Source organism: Ananas comosus, linkage group 5 (assembly GCF_001540865.1).
Source record: "Ananas comosus cultivar F153 linkage group 5, ASM154086v1, whole genome shotgun sequence".
NCBI lineage: Eukaryota > Viridiplantae > Streptophyta > Magnoliopsida > Poales > Bromeliaceae > Ananas > Ananas comosus.
Genome location: NC_033625.1, coordinates 14,397,183 through 14,420,748, shown reverse-complemented (window position 1 = coordinate 14,420,748; position 23,566 = coordinate 14,397,183). Strand labels below are relative to the sequence as shown.

General features: G+C 36.3%; 5 protein-coding genes and 1 long non-coding RNA gene across 14 annotated transcripts; 3 read left to right on the top strand and 3 right to left on the bottom strand.

The window, feature by feature from the left end:
- LOC109710181 (beta-glucosidase 40-like) lies at positions 86-23,566 on the top strand. Of its 4 annotated transcripts, none has more exons than XM_020232659.1 (6): positions 86-125; positions 263-404; positions 22,471-22,587; positions 22,674-22,897; positions 23,152-23,183; positions 23,471-23,566. In XM_020232659.1, the coding sequence occupies exons 3-6, from the start codon at positions 22,526-22,528 to the stop codon at positions 23,483-23,485; spliced, it is 333 nt and encodes a 110-aa protein (XP_020088248.1). In that variant the 5' UTR covers positions 86-125; positions 263-404; positions 22,471-22,525; the 3' UTR covers positions 23,486-23,566. The 4 variants fall into 4 exon arrangements, 3 of the variants coding, with proteins under 3 accessions (XP_020088248.1, XP_020088247.1, XP_020088249.1); XM_020232658.1 differs by lacking the exons at positions 86-125; positions 263-404 and adding exons at positions 11,811-11,906; positions 12,042-12,183; XR_002216312.1 differs by lacking the exons at positions 86-125; positions 263-404 and adding an exon at positions 11,835-12,183 and having other exon boundaries at positions 22,674-22,753; positions 22,833-22,897.
- LOC109710179 lies at positions 1,284-3,833 on the top strand. The gene is made up of 5 exons (XM_020232652.1): positions 1,284-1,837; positions 1,931-2,115; positions 2,335-2,544; positions 2,626-2,714; positions 3,034-3,833. The coding sequence occupies exons 1-5, from the start codon at positions 1,821-1,823 to the stop codon at positions 3,712-3,714; spliced, it is 1,182 nt and encodes a 393-aa protein (XP_020088241.1). The 5' UTR covers positions 1,284-1,820; the 3' UTR covers positions 3,715-3,833.
- LOC109710178 lies at positions 4,100-7,436 on the bottom strand. 3 transcript variants are annotated; one of them, XM_020232650.1, is made up of 7 exons: positions 6,886-7,435; positions 6,156-6,397; positions 5,927-6,049; positions 5,515-5,631; positions 5,228-5,344; positions 4,912-5,053; positions 4,104-4,708 (listed from the first exon to the last, which is right to left on the bottom strand). In XM_020232650.1, exons 1-7 carry the CDS (start codon positions 7,349-7,351, stop codon positions 4,626-4,628), a joined length of 1,290 nt encoding a protein of 429 aa, XP_020088239.1. In that variant the 5' UTR covers positions 7,352-7,435; the 3' UTR covers positions 4,104-4,625. The 3 variants fall into 3 exon arrangements, with proteins under 3 accessions (XP_020088240.1, XP_020088239.1, XP_020088238.1); XM_020232649.1 differs by having other exon boundaries at positions 4,106-4,708; positions 5,228-5,410; XM_020232651.1 differs by lacking the exon at positions 4,912-5,053 and having other exon boundaries at positions 4,100-4,708; positions 5,228-5,410; positions 6,886-7,436.
- On the bottom strand, positions 8,024-18,495 carry LOC109710180 (rRNA-processing protein fcf2-like). Of its 4 annotated transcripts, XM_020232653.1 has the most exons (7): positions 18,425-18,495; positions 17,278-17,419; positions 9,811-10,033; positions 9,675-9,735; positions 8,977-9,051; positions 8,765-8,880; positions 8,024-8,361 (listed from the first exon to the last, which is right to left on the bottom strand). In XM_020232653.1, the coding sequence occupies exons 1-7, from the start codon at positions 18,443-18,445 to the stop codon at positions 8,253-8,255; spliced, it is 747 nt and encodes a 248-aa protein (XP_020088242.1). In that variant the 5' UTR covers positions 18,446-18,495; the 3' UTR covers positions 8,024-8,252. The 4 variants fall into 4 exon arrangements, with proteins under 4 accessions (XP_020088242.1, XP_020088245.1, XP_020088243.1 ...); XM_020232656.1 differs by lacking the exons at positions 17,278-17,419; positions 18,425-18,495 and adding an exon at positions 12,764-12,776; XM_020232654.1 differs by lacking the exons at positions 17,278-17,419; positions 18,425-18,495 and adding an exon at positions 10,505-10,633.
- Positions 13,176-14,019, bottom strand: LOC109710183. Its single transcript, XR_002216313.1, has 2 exons — positions 13,695-14,019; positions 13,176-13,240 (listed from the first exon to the last, which is right to left on the bottom strand). It is a non-coding gene; the product is annotated as an uncharacterized LOC109710183 (long non-coding RNA).
- Positions 14,482-16,111, top strand: LOC109710182. The gene is made up of 2 exons (XM_020232661.1): positions 14,482-15,498; positions 15,644-16,111. Exons 1-2 carry the CDS (start codon positions 15,279-15,281, stop codon positions 15,754-15,756), a joined length of 333 nt encoding a protein of 110 aa, XP_020088250.1. The 5' UTR covers positions 14,482-15,278; the 3' UTR covers positions 15,757-16,111.

The following is a 23,566-nucleotide window of genomic DNA, read 5'->3' as shown; positions in this document are numbered from 1 at the left end:
CCCACCTGTCAGCTACCCTCTTCCTCCCAAGGAGCCGTTTAATATTCTCATATGGTTGCTTCTCCCCTAATCTACATCCCGTCCACCCCTCCGCCTTCTATCTCACCTGTTTTTTTGTTTAAGCTGTCAGTCCCTCCGCCTTTTCATATTGCATCCCTTCCGCCCCTACTCCTCTTCTCTGTCTCATCATTTCTACCGTTTTTTTTTTTTTTTCGGTGTTGCCTAAGCTCCATCTTCATCCTTGGCCTCGATTTGCTTCTAGGGTTTCTTTCTACATCGATCTCTTCGGCTTTTTGGAAGAAAAAGCTAATCAAACGATCTCTATGGATTTTTGGAAAAAGAAACCATTCAAATGACTTTCTCGGTAGAGGAAGCTGGACCGCGATCATGGACGAATCGAGCGGGTAAGTTTTTGAAAATGGATCAAAACCCTAATCACAATTTTTTTTTTCTTTTTCTAAATCCCAATTATTTATGATTTGATTTATATCTATATTATTCGGATTAATTGTACGGATAGTTTGGATTTCATAATTGACACAGTTGTTGTATCTATCCAGGATTTGATTCACGTACACTATTTTGAATTTTTTTCATTTCATCCAACTTAAATATTAAATATTAAAAATTAACATCTAAAATATTTCGTTTTTAGTGTTGCCGGAGCTCCATCTCCATCCTTAATGTCGAATCACTTCTAGGGTTTCTTTCTACGTCGATCTCTTTGGATTTTGGAAGAAGAAGCTAATCGAATGACTTTTTCGATAGAGGAAGCTAATTGAGTCGCGATCGTCTATAGATCGAGAAGGAAAGTTTTTGGAAACGAAAAACCTTAATCATAATTTTTCTTTTTCTTTTTTTTTTAAATCCTGAATATTTATTATGTATCCATCTAGGATTTAATTTATCTATACTATTCAGATTAATTTCGTGGATAGTTTGGATTTCATAATTGATGCAGTTGTTGTATCCATCTAGGATTTGATTTTTGTGCATTCTTTTGAATTATTTCTTATCGGATTACATCTTTGACNTTTTTTTTTTTTTCCTTTTTCCCCCAGCGATCGCGGGGCGATCGACGGTGAAATTCGAGGGCGGGTACACGGTGGAGACAGTGTTCGACGGGAGTAAGCTCGGGATCGAGCCCTACGCGGTGGAGGCGACGCAGAATGGGGAGCTCCTCGTTCTCGATTCGGTGAACAGCAACATCTACAGGATTTCTCTGCCGTTGTCTAGTTGTGAGTGAAATTCGTGCCCTAAATCGACTCAACTGTTCTCAAATTTGCGTGATTTATGCCATTTTTATTCATTACATTTAAGCCACATTTTGGTATTTTCTTTTAATTTTAGAAAGAATGTGTACTCTGTTGTGTAAATTTACTTGTCGTTTGATGGGTTAGGGATCCACCATTGTGTCATTCCCCAGTTTTGTGAATGTTTGATGTATAGTTTCTTTGAATCTACCGTATAATTGGTTGAAGTGGACTGAAAATTTATCTTGTCGAGTCTTCTTGTTAAAATGACAGATGAAATTGTTAGTTCTTTGTCTTAACTTCCACAAGATCCAAAGTATGGTACCTTCAAATCTTGTCTTTTTCCTTGGAATTATGTATTTTACAACTAATGAACATGTTACCTGAATATATTAGCTCTTTCCTGATTATACTTTTGTTGATTAAGGCGCTATGAAGGATAAACTTAATGATCCTGACACTGATAACAGCATTGTTGTCTCCTACTAAGATAAAGGTTTGGTAGGGAGAGGAATACCAATTAGAGAGAGGAGCACAATTTATGAGATCTAAAAAAAATTGTTGTGAATGCTGGCGAAACATCAGTTAATACCATTTCAAGTTTTTTTAACTTGCTTTAAGCTCACTGTTTGTCATATTTGAGTCTCTCTCGAATCCCGTCTCTTCATGTGAATCAGATGGCAAATTGCAGATAGTAGGCCAAAGCTCGTTGCTGGTTCGCCGGAAGGGTATTCCGGTCATATTGATGGGCGTTCACGAGAAGCAAGGTTGAACCATCCAAAGGGATTTACAGTGGACGATAGAGGAAATATTTATGTGGCAGACACTTTGAACTTGGCGATCAGAAAAATCAGTGATACGGGTAAGCTGAAACTGCCCAGTTTCTAATCCCTATGTACAATGTGATATATTTTGTTTTTCGCTTACGTTAAAACTTACTGTATTCTTTCGTCTGGTTTAACATACTACCAACTTGCCATGTTCTACCATTGTCGAGATGAGAAAGTTAACTTCATTACACTTGGTATAAGGGAGGATTCATAGATTTTGGTCTGAGTATTTGTTGCCTGTGTAAATGAAGGGGTTACAACCATCGCTGGAGGAAAGTCCAACAGGGGAGGACATGTAGATGGACCAAGCCAAGATGCAAAATTTTCGAATGATTTTGACGTTCTTTATGTTGGTAGTAGCTGCTCCCTTCTAATTATTGATAGAGGAAACCAGGCAATCCGAGAGATTCAGCTTAATTTCGAAGACTGTGCTTACCAATATGAAACTGGCTTTCCTCTAGGTAGATAATTTGCTCACACTTCTTTCTTCCCCTATAATGGAGACTTATACTTGCTCAAGTTAATTCTGAAATGTCGTGCAGGAGTTGCAGTGCTTCTCGCCGCTGCTTTCTTTGGTTACATGCTTGCTTTGCTTCAGCGCCGAGTTGGAGGGATTGTGTCATCAGAAGATGTAAGTATTAATTGTTCTTTTCCCTTTTTTTTTTAGTTAATGATTAGTAGACACGAGTAGTAGTTTGCGAATATGGCCTATCTAAAACAAAAGCTATAGATTTCAATTGGATGTATTTGCAACGTTTTGTTTTTGTCATATTTCATGCTCGATGTTACACTTTTCATTTCTGATGGTGTTGCTTGATTTTATTCAAGGCATTGATACTCTTTTGGTGGTCATTAGAGTGTGCGCTAGTAAGATGAAATTTAGTAACTTTGGGATATCTTTCCTTTATTTTCGAATGTATACTATTTGTTACTCTGAACTTCTCTTGCAGGGACCTCAAACTCCGATTCAAGCAAGCATGCCTCCATACCAAAAACCAATGAAATCATCTCTAAGACCACCGCTAATCCCCACCAACGACGATGAAGCAGAGAAACTGGAACATGAAGAAGGCTTCTTTTCCTCAATAGGAAGGCTTCTCGGCGGAGCCAGATCATCAGCAACAGAAATTTTCCGTGCAATATTCAGAAAAAAACCAGCAGTAAATCTATATCAGCAGCAGAAGTTGAGGGCAACAAAAACTTGGCCAGTGCAAGATAGCTTTGTCATCCCAGACGATGAACTGCCGCCCCCGTTGGAGGTAAGAACTCCAACCCCGAAAAAGAACTACGCTTTCATGTCAAAAGAGCCAGAAAAGTTGCACCATATTAGGCATGGAAGGGCTTATTTAAACAGCTGGGAAGGCGATTCACAGCAGCAGAAGCCGCTGCAGCAGCAAATGTACCATCAGCAGCAGCACCTACAGCAGCATAAGCAGTATTCATCCGGTCCGCGAACTTTTTATGAGCAAAGCTGCGAAACTACAAATGAGATTGTTTTTGGAGCAGTTCAAGAGTTGGATAGCAAGCGACGGACGGTTGAGATCAAGGCTGTGAATTATGGGGATACCGTGTATGAGCAGTATGGCCTGCGTTACCGGAACAATTACATGGGCTGTAGTAATAACTATTAGATCGGTATTTTTATCGTCTTTATTTTGTTCCTTACATGATAAATTCACTGTTTTTTGACAATTTCATATCCTTTTGCCCGATGTCTATAAAATAGCGGGAAGTAGTAATTTCTGGATTTGACTGCTTGAATTGAGGGTGGAAAAAGGCTTAATGCTAGGGTTTGCAAGTGCAATATTAAGTCCTGTTCCTACTTACAATATGATTTTATCTACATTTGCTCTCTGAATTTCTCTGTATTTGCTGTGAATCAGCAAAGAAATCGAATTTGCGACTTTGATGCCTATAACTCTCCTCGGTTTCGATGAGTTATGCGAGTCAGCTTCATTTTCAATAGAGCATATGGAGCGGTTGCTGGCACTGACATCCAAGTAGGGATCAATTTAATTTCCACTGATTCAACATCAGTTTATACAATAAAGAGTTTTTACAACAAAAATGGATTGTGATATGGCAAATTATAGGTTAAAATGCAACAAATTCTGAGATGAAATATACAACAACCAGGATTAGAATCATGTATTCAGGTTTTTTGACAGTTTTTACTTTGAGAGGAAGAATTATCACGCACCATTTATTACCAGGTTGCCGCCATCCTTTCCGTTTCATACCACTCTTGAGTTGCTTGAAAAATCTCTCTCGAGTATGGTTAGAAGTTCTCCAAATTGAGATCGTCATAGTCAACTCCGGTCAAACAAATAGTCGATGAAGTGATATGTACGCACGAACGTCCCCCAAAATCTCTGCAGTTTTCTGCTCTCGGCCTCCTTTACTGTATCCCATGAGATTATCTGATCATCATGCTAATCAAATACTCATGAACCAAGCAACTTACCTTTTTTGAGCATCAGCTTCATTTTGTAGAGAATCAATGAGAACAGCCGAAAAGAACTGCTCTTTGTATTTGATGCATTCAAGCATTCATTTGGCCGCTGCCTTTGTACCATTTGCATATCTCGGGAAGTGATCCGAGGATCTGGACTGTCAAGCAACTACCTGCAGGCATGAGAGATTAACCATGTTCAAAAGGCAAGAAAATGAAAAAGTTTGAGTCCATAGAAAGGGGTTGGGAAATGTGATAAAAGATAACTAGAGAGCAGCTTCAGTAGTAAAAGGGCTATCCGATTATTCGGCGTTATATCTCATGACCTAACCGAAAGAACATACAAAGCTGAGAAATGTTAAATCAATCAGCCTACCAATAATAAGAGCAGCTCCGATCCATCCAACAACACCCCACCTCTCACCAAGTAGAAACCATGCAAAGGCAGCACCCCATACAGGCTCCAAGCCATAAATAATTGCAGTTTCAGTTGCAGATACGTCACGCATGGCACTCAACTGACATAAAAGTGAAAATTACGAAAAATAAACATTTCTTATCACTCTCTTTCCAGATAGAAATGTGAGGGGGACAAATATAAAAAGTTTCCTTAACAACTTTAACGATACAATGCACCGGAACTTTTACAGTAAAAGATAACAAAATGGCATGATACCGGGTGCAGAACTAACCTCAGCCCATAAACACAAGCCAGTTGAGAATATGCCCGTGTAGAGAGCAGCAACCCACGGAAATGAAACCATCCAACACAAGAACTTTGACCATGACAACGAACTCAAGCTCCATCGCTTCACATGATGAAACAAGCATTTAAGGATGAACCAGATTGTTGAGAATAAAGCTACGATGATTACCTAAATTCACAAAATCAGTTTGAGATTCAACAACATACAAAGAGAAGATCAAAAGAAGATGCACAACGTAACAAGGATTACGATATTGAAGTCACGGTACCAACCTCACATCCAAGGAGAGTTAGAAAGTTTTCTTTCTTAATACTTCGTGATATATGCTCTGTCCTAAGCATGTGAATTGCAAAACATACAGCACTGAGAAGATTTAGAATATCACCAACCTGAAAAGGTAGAAAGTTCATTAACTTGAAATCTTGAACCAACAATTCGGTACAGTAAGGTATCTAAAGCCTAAAGGCATATTTACCACTAGCAATTGCACCGGGCAAAAAATGGTAATAAATAGAATTCAAATAAATATACTAGGAATAACCAGACAAAACGTGAGGTCAAGTATTACATCTTTATTGTCGGTTATCCATCAGAGCTTTTCACATAGCATACCCACCAAGCCTTAAAAATTGTGAAATTAAATTTGGTGCAATTTTGCAATTAAGCCACTGGAAACATACGTACGCAGGGAGGAGAGCCAGTGAACTCTAGCATAGCAACCCCTATGAGAGATACAAATGCTCCGACCCATGTATAGGCTGGCACAGCAGCTCCAATGATGCCATCTATCAACGGCACAATGATTACCTGCTCAACAGCTAACAACGAAGAATATTATTAGCTTGCACTGTGTCAAATAGAAATTCATTTAAAAAATTGTCAAAGATGTAATCCGATAAGAACTAGGGCTTACCGTGAAAGCGGAAATAAAAGAAGCACGCCCAGCATCAGAAGTAAGTAATCCAACAGCCTGAGCAAGGTATCCTAAACTGACCCAAAACCCTAATTCTACTCCTGCAGTAAGGATCTGCATGTCCTCATGCGCCTTTAATACAAAAGGTATGAATGGGACGGCAGATACAGCGAATCGCACTACGGCGAAGACTGCAGGATCTGTGATGACTTCAGCCTCTTTCACAACGCATATATTACTGGCTGACAAAGAGAGTCAGGAGAACGGAGTGAGGATTAAAGGAGATTCTCTTCAGAATTAGTTTTTCAATTGAAGGTTTTGAAGTGTATATTTTATTTGTTGTTTACATACAACATGACAACAAAACTTTTTAAGTAATTTCATGCCAGAATGTCGCAGAAGAGCAAAATTATTGGACGATTATGTAAATTTCTCGGGAGGCGGAGGGATCCAGTTCTAATCAAAAAATTTTCAACTGTAAAAAGTGTAACACACAATTAAAAAGTGAAATTTTCCACTGTCAAGTACAAAGAATTCCAAAAAACTAATTTACGATCCCTATTCAAATATACATATACTAATGACTAACTAGGCGAAAACCAAGAAGAATTGTAAGAGCTCCATTGTTGTTCAAGCAACCAGAAACAAAAATTCCTCACAAGAATTTCTAGTCGAATATCTATTTCTAAAGACGAGAGAGACGATAAAACAGGGAGGAGGATGCGAGTACCAAAGATAACGCTGAGGACGTTGAGTAAGACGATGCTCCGAACCTTCCTTGGCACGAAAGATACAACCTTTCTCCAAATCGATCGCCTTCGTAGGAACCCTAATCCCCGCGCACCCACTCCCGCTTCATGGCCACGGGCCACTTGGGCCGAGGAGGAGCCCTCCGCCCCCGCAGCGTCTCCCTCGTCCTCGACGAAGCTCGGCCCCACGGGAGGTCCCATGTCGGGGGGCACCTTCTTCCATCTTCGGTTCCGTTCCACCGATGGTGTCGTCGGAGTAGGAGGAGGAGATTGGGGGGAGTAAGAAGAGGTGGTTTGTATAAGGATTCTTCTAGGGTTCTTCTTGGCGAGGGGGAAACAGGAAGCGGAGGAGGAGGCATTGGAGAGGGGGATAAAGAGAGGGTAGGGTCTTATCTTGGGAACGCAACGCCATGGTTGAGGCGAAGGCGGGGTTTTGGAGAAGAACATAGCTCACATCGGGAGTTCGCTGGCCCTTCGCTGGGGCGAGGGAGAAATACAAAGCACGAAATCGGCACACAGTGTTGTTTCGCCGCCGACTTTCAAGGAGTCGGTTAAAAGTAAAGCATCGCTACCGACTTTTTTCTGCTCCTCTCACGACGAAACCCACGTCGCAGTTTTATATGTATAATATAATAATATTAACGTGCAATTCGGAATTCAAATTTAATTATTGTCTTCTATAATCACGACCATATATGAAAACAATTTTTTTAACAAAAGAAAAGTTTTGAACATTTCTGTAATCTCTTTTATCCCTCATAAAATCAATAGTAAAAACTAGTGTGACATTATGGCGAAACCGGATAAAAGCACACCCAAAGTCTATTATAATTACTAACATAGTTGACTAAAAATTTAATAATTGATATTCAAAATTGGAAGTTTAAAATCTAATTGTTTTACATTCTTTGACTAAATTTATTTTTCAAAACATGAGGATAGCTTGCTACCTTGTTGCCTTTCTCTCTCACTATCTGAAAAAAATAAATAAATAAATAACTATTATAATTTCAGGTCTAAAGGGACAATTACTTCTGATTCAAAATAGGATGGTTTAATTAAATTAATAATGCGAATACGAAGTAATAGCTTCAGAGAACTTCAGATGGATGCTCATTGTAGCATGGCAATTTGTTCCGCAGTACTGAAATTTGTTAAACAAGTGAATATTCTGCTACAAATGAAGTGTGATACAGCAAAAATAGGGCCCTTGTACAAACCGAAACACACTCAATGCGATACGAATCTAAAGCTTTGTAATGTATTGCCGCAATTCAAGCAATGATCAACTCGCACCCTCCTCACCACTTTACCCTGCATCTACGTTGAATCAGTTGGCACGATGATCTCATCTCCTTCTATCTTTGGCCCTTTTTCGGGAATTGCGACCCTTGATCTTCCACTTCTCAACACCACCAGGTTTACGGGACTCATCGATTTCTTGTACCTTGCGTTTCCTGCATTGCATCGAAAAAAAGCCAATTAATAAAAGGATACAAGAATGTTTATCTAAAATATATATACACAGCAGCGAAGTAGTTTGGAAGTAGCCTAGTAATCAACCAATTTGATGGAATGAATATACCAGAATAGTAGAACTTACTATTTTATAGAGATTAAAGCAACTACTGGTTTCCCAGTTGAGTGACAGAGTTTTAGAGGAGCTTCTAATACCAATTAAAAGGTCGAAAGGGGATTTAAACCCACATAATTATAGAACAGAAGGGGCTTAGGAATGACTCTATTGCCATACCACGCCATCCAAAAGATCATCTCAGTAGGAAGCAGCCAAGAAGTCCAGCAGAAGTACTAACTCTAGAAGAACCATAAAGAGATCTCATTTGGATAGACAGTACTTACCTATAAGCCTTGAGATTATGGTCAGATAGCAATTCATCGGCCAATGTTGCCTTCCTCTCTTTCTTTGTCAGCCTGCCTGAGAAGAACTCAGATGCAGGTTCAATAACTGTGCCCACCTAAACATGTGACATGTGAACAAATTAGTCATCGCTAACAAACTAGGTAGAATTTTAATGATCTTTTTCACTACCGCAGTAAAGAAAATGGCCTACCTGAAAATACTTGGGAAGGGTCTTGGACTTGTCACCTTTTTTGAAGTGCCTTTTGGGGTCAATTACACTCCTCAACTGCAGCATACATGAACAGTCTCATCACCATAATTCTTTTTCAACAGTATAATTAGTCATGTATCTCTCTTTTATACATTATATCTAGCACAAACAGGATTTTATCTAATGTCACGCATTTTCAACAAGATAATATGAAGGCAGTGGCAGTTTAAAGTAGAAATAAGTTCATTCATCGTTATGTATTAATTACATAAAACATAACAGAGAAAATGTTCTAAATGTCTGAAAGTGTTAGCACTAGAAGATTCCAAAAATTACGCATAGGATATGCAATACCAATATAGCTCGAGAGACTTTGCTTATGAAACTGGTCGTAAATCGACCAACACGATATGTAGACATTTCAAGGGGAAAAAAAAGGATGTAGAACTTTATATACTCTACTTCTTAATCATAGAATCGAGAATTCAAATCTACCCTACTGCACAAGTCTATAAGCTCCTACATGTTTACAAGCACTCAAGAAATTATTATTTCGCGATGCCATAAAGGAAAAAAATTACGAGTTACACAATGAAGCTTCTTTCCATCCACATAAAAAAAACGACATTTTGTTTAAATTTTGAACTAAATCAAACTATTATGGAAACTGATAACAGCAAGGCGGCAAAATAGCACACCTTGAGAATCTCTAGATCCTTCTTTAATTCAGGGGTGATAGTCGGGGCAGGCATGTCGAACCTATAAGATAATTAATTATCAGAAAGACACGAACAGGTCAGATGCAAAACTAGAATTCATTTGACATCCGCTTACCAACTCGCACCAGCGGTATCTTTCAAACTTTTCTTCATCAGCTTATTCAACTTTCTTGGGTCCCTCGGAGGAACAAACAATCCATCTACAAGCTCGTTCTCGGGCGTCCAAGTGGGTTCTTTTATTTGCAACTTTCCTGCGCTTTCTTTTGCTTTTTTAGAGAAGATAGGCACCTTGGGAGCCCATGATAGACCAATTGATGCTTTGCTCTGCGACATGTTACCTTGAGCAAAAATTTCAAGTCCTCGTAAATTTAATATACAAGCAAGCGTGCAAAGAATATAAAGGTAGAACTTAAATAACTGAATGCTGGTTCGATTATTATATGCCGTCACGGTCGATTTACAGAAGACATGTAATAAGGCATATTTAAACAATGAATAGTTTATAGCCTAAGTCAAACAGATTACAGGATTAACTCAACACCTATGTTTTAGATCAATATAGGAACTTGTTGTCTACTAAAGTTGCCCCAAATTCACAACCCCTTGTAAAAAATGCCACAACTACACACAGAATAAGGTAAGATATTGTTGTTGGAAAATAACTACAACGCAATGAAGAATCAAAGAGAAAGCATCATACTGAGTGCAAATAAAGATCCCCATCCGCGTTCGTCGTCACAAAATTGGTTCCAATTGGGGATTGGGACCAGTATTAAAAATTTGTTGCAATTGGGGAGAGGGAGAGGTACCTCGACTAGGGCTTGTAGGAGAAGATGAGCTAGGACGAGGAATTAGGGTTTCGGAGCCACGCGGAGGCATAGAGTCGAGGATGAAGATCGGGGGGGAGAGAGAGAGAGAAGGAGACTAGGGTTTCGTCGAACCTTTGGGGGGGAACCGGTCGGGCTAAGATTACAAAAGTTTGCGACTCGGGTTAAGATTACAAAAGTTTTGCCCCGAACCGGTTCAAACTGATTAGCCGAACCGGTTAGATAAATTAATAAAAAAAATCTCCCATTTGCCAAAAAAAAAAAAAAAAAAAAAAAAAAAACCAAGTCAAATCATTCTATGTGCAACAAAATAAAAACTTGGTAAAAAAACAAATGTCGATAAGATGTGAGAGAGATGCGAGAGATAGCACATGAAAAAAAATCAACACTATAAAGTTGATAGCTTCATTGAAAAAATTTATTTATTTTTCTACGTTCTTATTCAGCCCGTTAAAAATCCAACATATGAATTCAATGTGTTAAATATTAATATATTAACAGAATTACTATTTAACTAATTTTTTTAATTAAACAATTTAAATTAAAATAAATAAAAAAAATTAAGTTTAAATGATATCATATAAATATTAAAAAAATAAATATGGTGAAATTANTATGGAGAGATTTGGGGTGATATTGTGTAATATTATTATGATATTGTAATGGATTATATGTGTTTGTTGTAGTAACTATATATATATATACAAAATTTGGTTTCTAAATTTTGAGAAAATTCTTTATACTATTTTTGCTTGAATTTTTGATAGAAAATTCTTTATACTATTTAGATAATGTTTGATAACAATGATTGCGAACTGAGAAAGTCTAATCTCTATTTTAAGAAGGTTATTCATTTATGACCGTTCATTTTTCAACTCTTAAGATGAACTTGATAATAATTTTTAAATAATACAAAATTTGGTTTCTAAACATTTCAAATTGTGTAGATCAACCTCAACGGTGCCGATTATCAATTTGAAATTCCGATCATTCAAATCGACTTGATAAAACAAGAGTCCCAATCCTATTAATAGGATAGTAGCCGGACCCTATATATGCATACATGTTGTTTGTAGCCATATATATGCGCATATTTTTCGAGAGCACTGTAGCTATAAATTTTTTTGCTAGTTACATCTATTAACTTCTATTAACTTATATTAAGCCCCATAATTAGTCCACGTGGCAAGCATAACATAATTTTAGGTCTGTGGAGCCTACATGTCAGCATAATTTACTTAAAATTATAGGCGGTGGGACCCACCTGTCAGCTACCCTCTTCCTCCCAAGGAGCCGTTTAATATTCTCATATGGCCGCTTCTCCCTTAATCCACATCCCGTCCACCCCTCCGCCTTCTATCTCACCTGTTTTTTTGTTTAAGCTGTCAGTCCCTCCGCCTTTTCATATTGCATCCCTTCGGCCCCTACTCTTCTCTGTCTCATCATTTCTACAGTTTTTTTTTTTTTTTTGGGTGTTGCCTAAGCTCCATCTTCATCCTCGGCCTCGATTTGCTTCTAGGGTTTCTTTCTACATCGATCTCTTCGGCTCTTTGGAAGAAAAAGCTAATCAAACGATCTCTATGGATTTGTGGAACAAGGAACTATTCAAATGGCTTTCTCGGTAGAGGAAGCTGGACCGCGATCATGGACGAGTCAAGCGGGTAAGTTTTTGAAAACGGATCAAAACCCTAATCACAATTTTTTTTTTCTTTTTCTAAATCCCAATTACTTATGATTTGATTTATATCTATATTATTCGGATTAATTTTACGGATAATTTGGATTTCATAATTGACACAGTTGTTGTATCTATCCAGGATTTGATTCATGTACACTATTTTGAATTTTTTTCATTTCATACAACTTAAATATTAAATATTGAAAATTAACATCTAAAATATTTCGTTTTTAGTGTTGCCGGAGCTCCATCTCCATCCTTAATGTCGAATCACTTCTAGGGTTTCTTTCTACGTCGATNACAGAGCCGATCGACGATTCGAAAGTCGCAACATCGAAAACGAGATAGAAGCACGGAAAGCTCCGTGCTTCCGATAGCATAGTAGCCTCACTCAACAGATTATATGTTTTAGATCAACATAGGAACTTGTTGTCTACTAAAGTTGCCCCAAATTCACAACCCCTTGTAAAAAAAAAGCCACAACTACACACAGAATAAGGTAAGATATTGTTTGTTGGAAAATAACTACAACACAATGAAGAATCAAAGAGAAAGCATCATACTGAGTGCAAATAAAGAACCCCATCCGCGTTTGTNGAAAATTAACATCTAAAATATTTCGTTTTTAGTGTTGCCGGAGCTCCATCTCCATCCTTAATGTCGAATCACTTCTAGGGTTTCTTTCTACGTCGATGTCTTTGGATTTTGGAAGAAGAAGCTAATCGAATGGCTTTTTCGGTAGAGGAAGCTAACTGAATATTTATTATGTATCCATCTAGGATTTAATTTATCTATACTATTCGGATTAATTTCGTGGATAGTTTGGATTTCATAATTGATGCAGTTGTTGTATCCATCTAGGATTTGATTTTTGTGCATTCTTTTGAATTATTTCTTATCGGATTACATCTTTGACAATTTTTTAAATGAATATCTATTCAAGCTAATACTATTCTTCATTGTTAACTGTTGAGCAGAAGAGATAGGCACCTTGGGAGCCCATGATAGACCAAGTGATGCTTTGCTCTGCGACATGTTACCTTGAGCAAAAATTTCAAGTCCTCGTGAATTTAATATACAAGCAAGCATACAAAGAATAAAAAGGCAGAACCTAAATAACTGAATGTTGGTTCGATTATTATACGCCGTCACGGTCGATTTACAGAAGACATGTAATAAGGCATATTTGAACAATGAATAGTTTATAGCCTAAATCAAACAGATTATATGTTTTAGATCAATATAGGAACTTGCTGTCTACTAAAGTTGCCCCAAATTCACAACCCCTTGTAAAAAAATGCCACAACTACACGCAGAATAAGGTAAGATATTGTTGTTGGAAAATAACTACAACACAATGAAGAATCAAAGAGAAAGCATCATACTGAGTGCAAATAAAGAACCCCATCCGCGTTTGTTGTCACAAAACTGGTTCCAATTGGGGATTGGGACCAGTATTAAAAAATTGTTGCAATTGGGGAGTGCGAGAGGTACCTCGACTAGGGCTTGTAGGAGAAGATGAGCTAGGGCGAGGAATTAGAGTTTCGGAGCCACGCGGAGGCGGAGAGTCGAGGATGAAGATGGGGCGAAGAGAGAGAGGAGACTAGGGTTTCGTCGAACCTTTAATCATTTGAGGGGGGAACCGGTCGGGCTAAGATTACAAAAGTTTGCGACTCGAGCTAAGATTACAAAAGCTTTGCACCGAACCGGTTCAAACTGATTCGCCGAACCGGTTAGATGAATTAATAAAAGGAAAAACTTCAAAAAACCCCCTGTGGTTTTATACTTTTTCATTTTAGTATCATGTGATTTAAAGTATATCAAGTTGGTACCCTGTGGTTTCTCACTTTATCACTTTAGTACACTGTGGTTTAAAGTGTATTAAGTTAATACCCTGTGGTTTCACACTTTATCACTTTAGTACCTTGTGATTTAAAAAACTACAGGGTATTAACTTAATACAAAATTTAAATCACAGGGTATTAAAGTGATAAAGTGCAAAGCCACAGGGTACTAACTTGATGAACTTTAAACCACAGGGTATTAAAGTGATGAAGTGAGAAGAAACCACATGATACTAACTTGATACATTTTAAACCACATAGTATTAAAATGAAAAAAAATTGAAACCACAAGGGATTTTTTTGAAATTTTCCCTTAATAAAAAAATCTCCCATTTGCCAAAAAAAAAAACACAAGTCAAATCATTCTATGTGCAACAAAATAAAAACTTGGTAAAAAAACATTAAAATTAAATTAATTTAAATTAAAAAAATAAAATTTTTGAAAGTTTAAATGATAACATCTAATATTAAAAAAATAAATATAGTGAAATTAAATTAATTTTGTCCAATTTTCACTGGAATTATAAGAACAAAAGCTTTGCTCATTCCACATTTATTTATAACACTAGTGTAGGAACCCGCACGACGCGGCGGAGTAAAAATTTTTATATTAAATAAACAAATATGAAACAGTAAAAAAAAAAGAATATAATTATATTTGATTAAATCTAATAATATGAAAAATATATAGAAACTTTTATAATGGAATTACAAATCAACAAAAGATAATAAGAACTATAGGAGAAGAAAATTTGTTATATAGATATCGAACCCTTTCGCACCCTTATTTAAGGCTTTCGTTGCCGACGCCGGCGATTACGTGAGGTACCACAATGCCTTCAACCCCTTTCTTGATGACTCCATATTTTAGTCAATACTTATTGTCTTCGAGGACCATTAGAAGAGGAAACACCTCCTTTGTATAATTATGCAATATAAATTTAAGTACAAACATTATATATTTTCTTATAAATGGTAGACCAAGGGCCACTAAAAATTAAATAAATGTGAGTAAATGCAACGCAAAACGAAGAGCCATTTGAAAAAATAAAATAAAAGTAATTTTTTAGAAACCAATGCCTCCTCCTCCGCTTCCTCTTTCCTCCTCACCAAGAAGAACCCTAGAAGAATCCTTATACAAACCACCTCTTCTTACTCCCCCCAATCTCCTCCTCCTACTCCGACGACACCATCGGTGGAACGGAACCGAAGATGGAAGAAGGTGCCCCCCGACATGGGACCTCCCGTGGAGCTGAGCTTCGTCGAGGGCGAGGGAGACGCTACGGGGGCGGAGGGCTCCTCCTCTGCCCAATTGGCCCGTGGCCATGAAGCGGGAGTGGGTGTGCGGCGATTAGGGTTCTTACGGAGGCGATCGATTTGGAGAAAGGTTGTATCTTTCGTGCCGACGAAGATTCGGAGCATCGTCTTACTCAACGTCCTCAGCGTTATCTTTGGTACTCGCATTCTCCTCCCTGTTTTTTCGTCTCTCTCGTCTCTGGAAATAGATGTCGAATAGAAATTCTTGTGAGGAATTTTTGTTTCTGGTTGCTTGAACAACAATGGAGCTCTTACAATTCTTGTTTGGCGTGTCCAATTCAGATAGGCGAATGGATTATGCCGATAGACCTGCTGGTGCTAGATCGGATGTGGGGATTCGACGTTATCTTGGGAACCAATTGGCTTTTCAAGTACTATGCGGTCATAGACTATGAAAGCAAGGTAATCACTTTTCGTGAGCCTAACCAGGAGGAGCTGGTATATTGAGCGTGTAAAAGCTCGCGCTTCGCGGCGACTATATCTGCGGCGAGGGCGAGGAAAATGATCAAAGGAGGGTGTAAGACCTATTTGGCAACCATGGTGGATGCTCGAAGGGAGTACCCAGAGCTTGAGAGTATAAGAGTAGCGTGCGAACAAATATCGAGAAAAATGTAGTTCAAAGATGGAAACATGTGGAGTAACTGGGCCGGTTTGATCCAATGCAACAAGTTTATCCGGTTCAATTCAAGTAAAGAAATAGAAAAATCAGATTCGATTCAAGTAAAGAATATATATATATATATATATATATATATATATATATATATATAAGTTGATATAGAATACTCTCAAAAGCACCAAGGAGTTGGTGCTTTTGAGTTTTTAACCATTGAACGGAGAGATGTAGGGTTGACAATATAAAAGAATAGTAGCTAACTTCTTCTTTTTCTCTCTCTCTGGCAAACATTTGTGTATATCAATAAGAACTCTCTCTCTCTCTCTCTCTCTCTCTCTCTCTTTCTCTAGCAAACATTTGTGAATATCAATAAGAAACTTTTCTTACTCTCTCTCTCTGTCTTCTTTTTTGGCAAACATTTGTGTATATCAATAAGAAACTTTTCTTAATAGGTAATTTTCACACAGTTCTGCTTTAGGAGTTGTGTGTGTGTGTGTGTGTCTCTCTCTCTCCCCCCCCCCTTCTAGCAAACATTAGTGTATATCAATAAGAAACTTTTCTTAACAGGTAATTTTCACACAGTTCTACTTTAGGAGTTTTGTTGGAAGAAACGAATTCTAACATAGAATAAAACCTGACAAAACAATATTGCTCTCCGATGAGAATGACAAAGAAGTTTCTTGATGAGCCTTCCAAACCGAAGAATACTTATTATTGCTTATTTGGCATGCTTCTACTTTATCTTTCAGTTGCAATGGCAAATGGAAAGTATGGAGCTTCCAATGCAAATGGAAGCTGAAATGAGATTCCCCCTAATGTAGAAACGCAAATTTAAAGATTCGTGTACTATGGGAGAAGCTATTGGAGGCATTTAATTATGTGTTTCGCCTAATAGCACTAACGACTCACTTTGGCAGTGCCAACAAGCCCTAATAAAGTTCTCTTCTTTTCTTATTAAATTCCATATTTTGCCACTTCTCATTAGTCACTTGATACTGTGCACTACTAGATGGGGCATAGTTCTTTCACCTACATATCATGTTGCAATTGGCATATAAATGAGTGAAGCTATTTACGACAGAGCTAGAGAAACTATGTCTAAAGAATAATGGACATAAATCCCCATAAGCTGAAAGAATGGAATGATTCAAATAGACTAATAACATCAATATAGAAGCCAAACAGTATATATCGGAGAATTACATGCATGTACAAAGCAACAGCGCAAATAATCATAATTAAAAAGTAAAATTAACAAGCAATTAGCAAAGACAAAACAACGATGCATCACAAAACTCACATTCAGTGTTTCCAAACAACTGCAATTGAGTAGATGCACTAGAACCATAACGGAATTGTTCTTGCTCCAAGAAAGAGGGGAACTGAAGATTGCCATTATTTCCGTTAAACATCCTTCCTTTCGTTCTTTTTTTTTTCTCTCCCTAAGAATATAAAATTAAGTCAACAAGTTTTGATCACAAATAGAAAATACAGTGTTTCTAAATGCTATCATTAACTACAATAATCAAATCGAGCCGAAAAATAGAAGACAACTGAGTCAGCATATTTAGGCTTAATTGGAATTGCATTGCCAAAAGCACTCGCTTTTAGGCCTTCGAAAGCCAAAATATCTAAAAGTGTTTTGAAACTTCCCACCCACCAATGCAATAAAATTGTGACAGAAACTAACACCAGAGAAGAATGTAACAGCTTATTCTTGAGTGGCAGTTCCTGCCGCAATTATATATAGCTGGAGAGAAGATTGAAAATCACATTTATAAGCATGGGAAAGTATTATATATATTAATACTATAGGAAAGAGTCAATGAAGCAAAAAATGGAAATCTTCTATCGTGGACGGATTTATCATCTTGGTTAGAATTTGATAACACCCAGAGAAATCAATCTGCACTAACTCCTCAGTAGAAAGTAAATTAATCAAGAAAAATAAATACAGTAACAAATTAAGTAGGTGAAAGAATCTGGATCAGAGATATACAATAACAAATATAGCTATTTTTGCGAGGGGAAAACGGGTGAGACATATGGCATGCCCTAATTTTCATGTGAAATCAAGAAATCACAACCTTCAAAGGAGATGTCCTAAAAGATGGCTCTCCCCTCTCTTAACTAGAAGATCAGCTTTTTCTTACTAATGACAAATGCAATGTTTCACTTACTTTTTACAGGTCGCAGCTAGCTTCCTAAAATCCAGTAATAAGGCTCACATAAGAGTGATAAAAACAACAAATAAATCCCAAAGGCAACAAGAATTAGGAGGTACATACACGTCCATTTAAAAAATATTCCACATTTTATAAAAATAACTAAAAATAAACCAAGAAAGACGCAAGATTCCAAACCAGAGATATACAAAAAAGGAAAAAAAAAGCCATTCCTTTTGTAGAATATACCGAATATGCTAACAAGATAGCTTCTTATCGTACCAAAAGAAAAGGGAACAACATATCAAGCAGATGATGCGCCTTGATTCTGTCATATGAAATCAGAAAACCATAATGTTTGTTATTGAACTAGATTAGAAAGAAGACGAACGAAATTATTAAGATCTTCATACAATGTAAAAGTGAACAAATTCAGCATATATTTATCAAAATTATTATCGAGTAACCAAAATAGATCGAAAGAGAATCTGACTCAGAGATATACAGTAACAAGTAGTACCAATATTTTGTTTCAAAGAAAAGAAAGAAAACAGTAACAAGAAAAGCTACTTTTTTTTTCACCAAAACAAAAGAGGACAAAGGATCAAACAGGTGATATGACCTAATTTCTTCATAAGAGATCAGGAAACCACAACCTTCATTCGTCCAGCTTAACTAAAAATAAGAAAGACGAAATTATTGGAACCTCCACATATGTCACTAATAAAAAGAGCTTCTTCTATTTCTCTTTTGCAATAATAGCCGAAATTCTAAAAACAACGGCATCAATCCACGGGAAAAGGGAAGAAAACAACGGATCAAACAGATGATACGCTCTAATTCTTCATACGAGATCAAGAAACCAGCACCCTCGATCTTGAGAAGGAGAAGAGTTAACTGAGGTGAATTCGATCAAGGGAGATCGCACGCCGAGATCGGAGGAGCTCGAAGACGAAGAAGAAACGCTAGCGATCGAGGGAGATCGCCGGGCTCGAAGGAGGAGGAGATGGAGATCGAAAGAACCCTAGCGATCAAGGAAGATCACCAAGATCGGAGGAGGGAGACGGAGAAGACGAATCCCTAATGTTGAGCTCGGAGAAGACGAAACCCTAATTTTGAGCTCGGAGATATCCTTTCGCACTTTCGTTCTCTCTCTCTCTCTCTCTCCTTTTGAGAGGGCAGCGACCATAGTTAGTTAATTCGGATTCGGCAAAAATTCGGTACGGGTATAATTCGGATAAAATTTGCCTTCTAATTTTTAAATTCGTTGAAAAAAAGGGCTAAAAAAGGGATTCGCCAATTATTCGGATACGTGATTTATACAGATATTATACGTTCACCAATTAAAAATTCGGGATCAAAAATTCGGCTATTAAATTAAGTTTTTTTCCTCTCAAAATTTATGCTATTAGCATAAATACTCATATTTTTTTAAGAATATAAGAATAAAGAGCTACAAAATTAAACTAATTAAGGTAAAAAAAAAAAAGGTAAACTATATTATGCCTCAAAATAAAGAAATAATTAAGCAAATAAGAGATCAAGATAGTCCACGTTTAAATGTAAAATATAAAAGGTTCACATACAAGCATAGTTAGAAACTAAATACAAGATGAAACTGGCACTTTGCATAGTGCATAACCGCATACTATCATATCTAAATTCCAAAGTCTAAATAGTAAACAAATAAAAGATACATAAAGTTCACTATTCCCCATATAAGCATACGTAAAAGCTTGAAATCCGGAGTTTAGAGGAAGAGAAGGATTCTAAAGTTAGACATCTTCAAACTCTTATTCTCCGGATCTTCTCATTATATAGTGAAAAATTGCTGCATTTCTAATACTAAAAAGTTATGTTTCAAAAAATTAAGTAGAAACCCCACTGAGTCAATGGTCCATGAAAGACCACAACAAAATTTTCTTTTGCAAGTGTCGACAGTACAAGATCATGAAATTGATTAGGTATAATAGAAGAGTTCCTGGTCCCTTAAGTTAATTAAGATTATTTAGCTCTATGTTTGGGTCTTCTTTGTGCATAACAGAGAATGGACAGATTCAATTAAGCACTCGAGATTAAGGCCCAAAATAAAAATTTAAAATCAATATGCGANGCGATCTTTCAAGAAAGTTTTTTTTTTCTTTCTTGTTTTGGTCTTTGGGCCACCCGCGAGGCCGCGTCGCAGGCTCGCAGCAACCGGGGCTTTTTTTGGGGCGAATTATTCACGAATCATGTTTAACTAGTGTAGGCACCAGTACGCCGTGACGGATAGAAATTATAGTAAAATATACGAAATAAAAAAACAAATAAAAAATATAAAAAAGTAAGAAATAGCCACATTTAATTGGTTAATAATATAAAAAATATATTAAATTTTTTTATCAAGCAGAGAATAAAGAAAGAAAAAAATATACAACATTTTGCTTCGATATCAATTCTGAGAATTCTTTCGCTTCATCCATTCAAAAATGAAAATAATTAAAATGTTAATAATCCTGTACCATGTNGCCACCCGCGAGGCCCGCGAGGCTGCGTCGCAGGCTCGCAGCAACCGGCCGTTTTTTTAGGGCGAATTATTTACGAATCATGTTTAACTAGTGTAGGCACCCGCACGCTGCGGCGGATAGAAATTATAGTAAAATATACAAAATAAAAAAACAAATAAAAAATATAAAAAAGTAAGAAATAGCCACATTTAATTGGTTAATAATATAAAAAATATATTACATTTTTTTATCAAGCAGAGAATAAAGAAAGAAAAAAATATACAACATTTTGCTTTGAAATCAATTCTGAGAATTCTTTCGCTTCATCCATTCAAAAATGAAAATAATTAAAATGTTAATAATCCCGTACCATGTATTTTTTTCACAGCCGATACAAATGCATGCTCTGGTGGAATTGTTACCAAGACAACTTCTCATTTTTCATTGTGACCACAGTTTGATCTAATCCTTTAACAATTTGTTTGTTCACTAAAAAAAAAATCCTTCAATAAGCACCGTATTATAGAAAAAGTATACAAAAATCAATTGTCCTGAATTTTATAAAAATGTTACCTTCATCTGGCCGAAACACGAATGGCTCCTTCCTAGCATAGCGGAGTTTGAGGATCAAAGTGAAGCCTCTCAAAGCTTGAGAACCAAAAGTGCAATATAGCCATTACTTTGTGATCATATAGCAAATTATTATCATCTATGTTATTCTTTTTTAAGAGTATCTGATGGTTATATTGTTGTTCTTCCTTTACTGCTTAGTTATGAATTTTAACATACTTGTAAGAAACCATATTGTACATATGTAAAAATTGATTTTTAAAAAAATTCAAATTTTATATTGTTTTAATATAATTATATTTCTATATAATTAAAAGTTTTAATTTAAAACAACTAAATTATTTTGTTATACATTAGAATAATAAATTATAAAGTAAAAAAAATATTAATCCTTAACTAATCAATTTTCAGCATATTTTAAATGTACAAAGTAAATGAAGAAAATACTAAAACTTAACTAATCAAATTTTATCATATTTTAAATATGCAAACTAAATAAAATAGTAATTAATGCCATAAATAAGTATATTTAAATTAATATAAGTAATATTATTTATTATTTCTACTTTCACCTTTTTTCACCGTGATTGATTTTGGCCCAGAATGGACCGAAGTCAATTACGCGATTTCGGATAATTCGAGTTTCAACCAATTTTTTATTACGGCGAAATAAACAACATAAGAGATCATTTACGGTTGAAAACGGCCTCACCTCCTTTCCACTTTCATCCAAACAAAAAGGAGCATCGATTCGCAACGACTAAAGATCCATATATACTTACCGACGGTCCCTAGCACAAGTGGTAAATTAATGATTTGGTGGTTGCTATTCGAGTTCTCAAATTCGAATTTTAGTTAATTCACATTTTCAGTTAAATTTATTTTTTAAAAAATAAATAAAACAGATAACATGCTATTTAGTTTTTTAAAAAAATTATATTTTATAACATATTCTCTTTTCGAATTAATCATTACGTATTTTTTTGTACAATAGTATGATGCATTCTACAACTGCTTGCTCGTAATGTAATTTGAGATGTATACAATAAAGAAAAAGGTTACTTCAATTAATTTAACTCTTTCTATTGTAAGTAATTACTGATTTTGCACACAGCCTTACGGAGTGTGGAAAAGTTGCTTTTAACTACAGCTGAGAGTGTATTTGATTCTACATAAAAGTTAACTACAGCAGAGAATTATTTCTGAGGATGCATATACTATGCTGTTTGCCTCATACATTTCTTTGGTTTCACGCATTGATTTATAATGCAGTCGACGCAGCACGAATCTGTCGGAATAGGCATTAGATGTCATTTGGTTGGAACCGATGACGAATAGTTCTGAAGACATTGCTGCAACACAAAGAGCACAGGATTTTCAATTTGGATGGTACAATCACCAATTTGCCTACATCATTACATAAATGAAAAGCAATGTATCAATCAATCTGATACATTGATCTTTGAATCTGACAGGTTTATAGATCCCTTGGTCTTTGGGGACTACCCAATTTCAATGAGAACAAGGGTTAAAAACAGATTGCCAAGATTTACAGGTGATGAGTCTGCTCTAATTAAGAGGTCCTTAGATTTTGTGGAAATTAGTCACTATACAACATATTATGCGCAGAAAAGTTCTATCGACATAATCGGCGAGTTACTCAATGATACCCTGGCGGATTCAGGCGCCGCTACTCTAAGTACGTTCGTTGTACCTTCGCATGAACAACTTGCTTTTTTTTTTTCTTTTTTTGTAGGTTAACACAAAAAACAATTGTTTCTCTTTTTTAAAGATTACAGGCCACCTGTAACAGGAATGAGACTCTTAATCATCTTACTCCTGATGGAAATGGAATAATAAGATTCACATTCAATAACATCTAAAATTGTTTTGTTTCTTTGATTTGTTTGTTGTTCTACAATCAACCTAACAACATATTTTCTAACTTTGCAGCCTTCAAGGATCTGCGACCAATCGGAGATAGGGTAAGACATAATGCGAAAAATAAATAGAGCTGTAAAGTTGCTTCGAATGGAACATATGAGGCCTCTCTCACTAAAATACCATTTTTTTTTTTCTAAATCCTATCTGATCTTAAGAAGGTGGAAGATGCTAAATGAGTGAACTATAGAACATTTGATTATGAACTTGGAAATAGAAAAGTACATGGTCCTTTTTCCTGCTAAGAACTGACAATTTCTTTCATTTATTTCATGTAATTGATGGCAATAGTTTTGAATGAAATTTGAGGCCTAGATTTTTCTGAAAACAGGCTAATTCAATATAGCTATATATCGTACCTCGAGGAATGAGAAGCCTGATGAACTACATCAAGCAAGAAGTACAGCAATCCACCAGTTTTTTCATC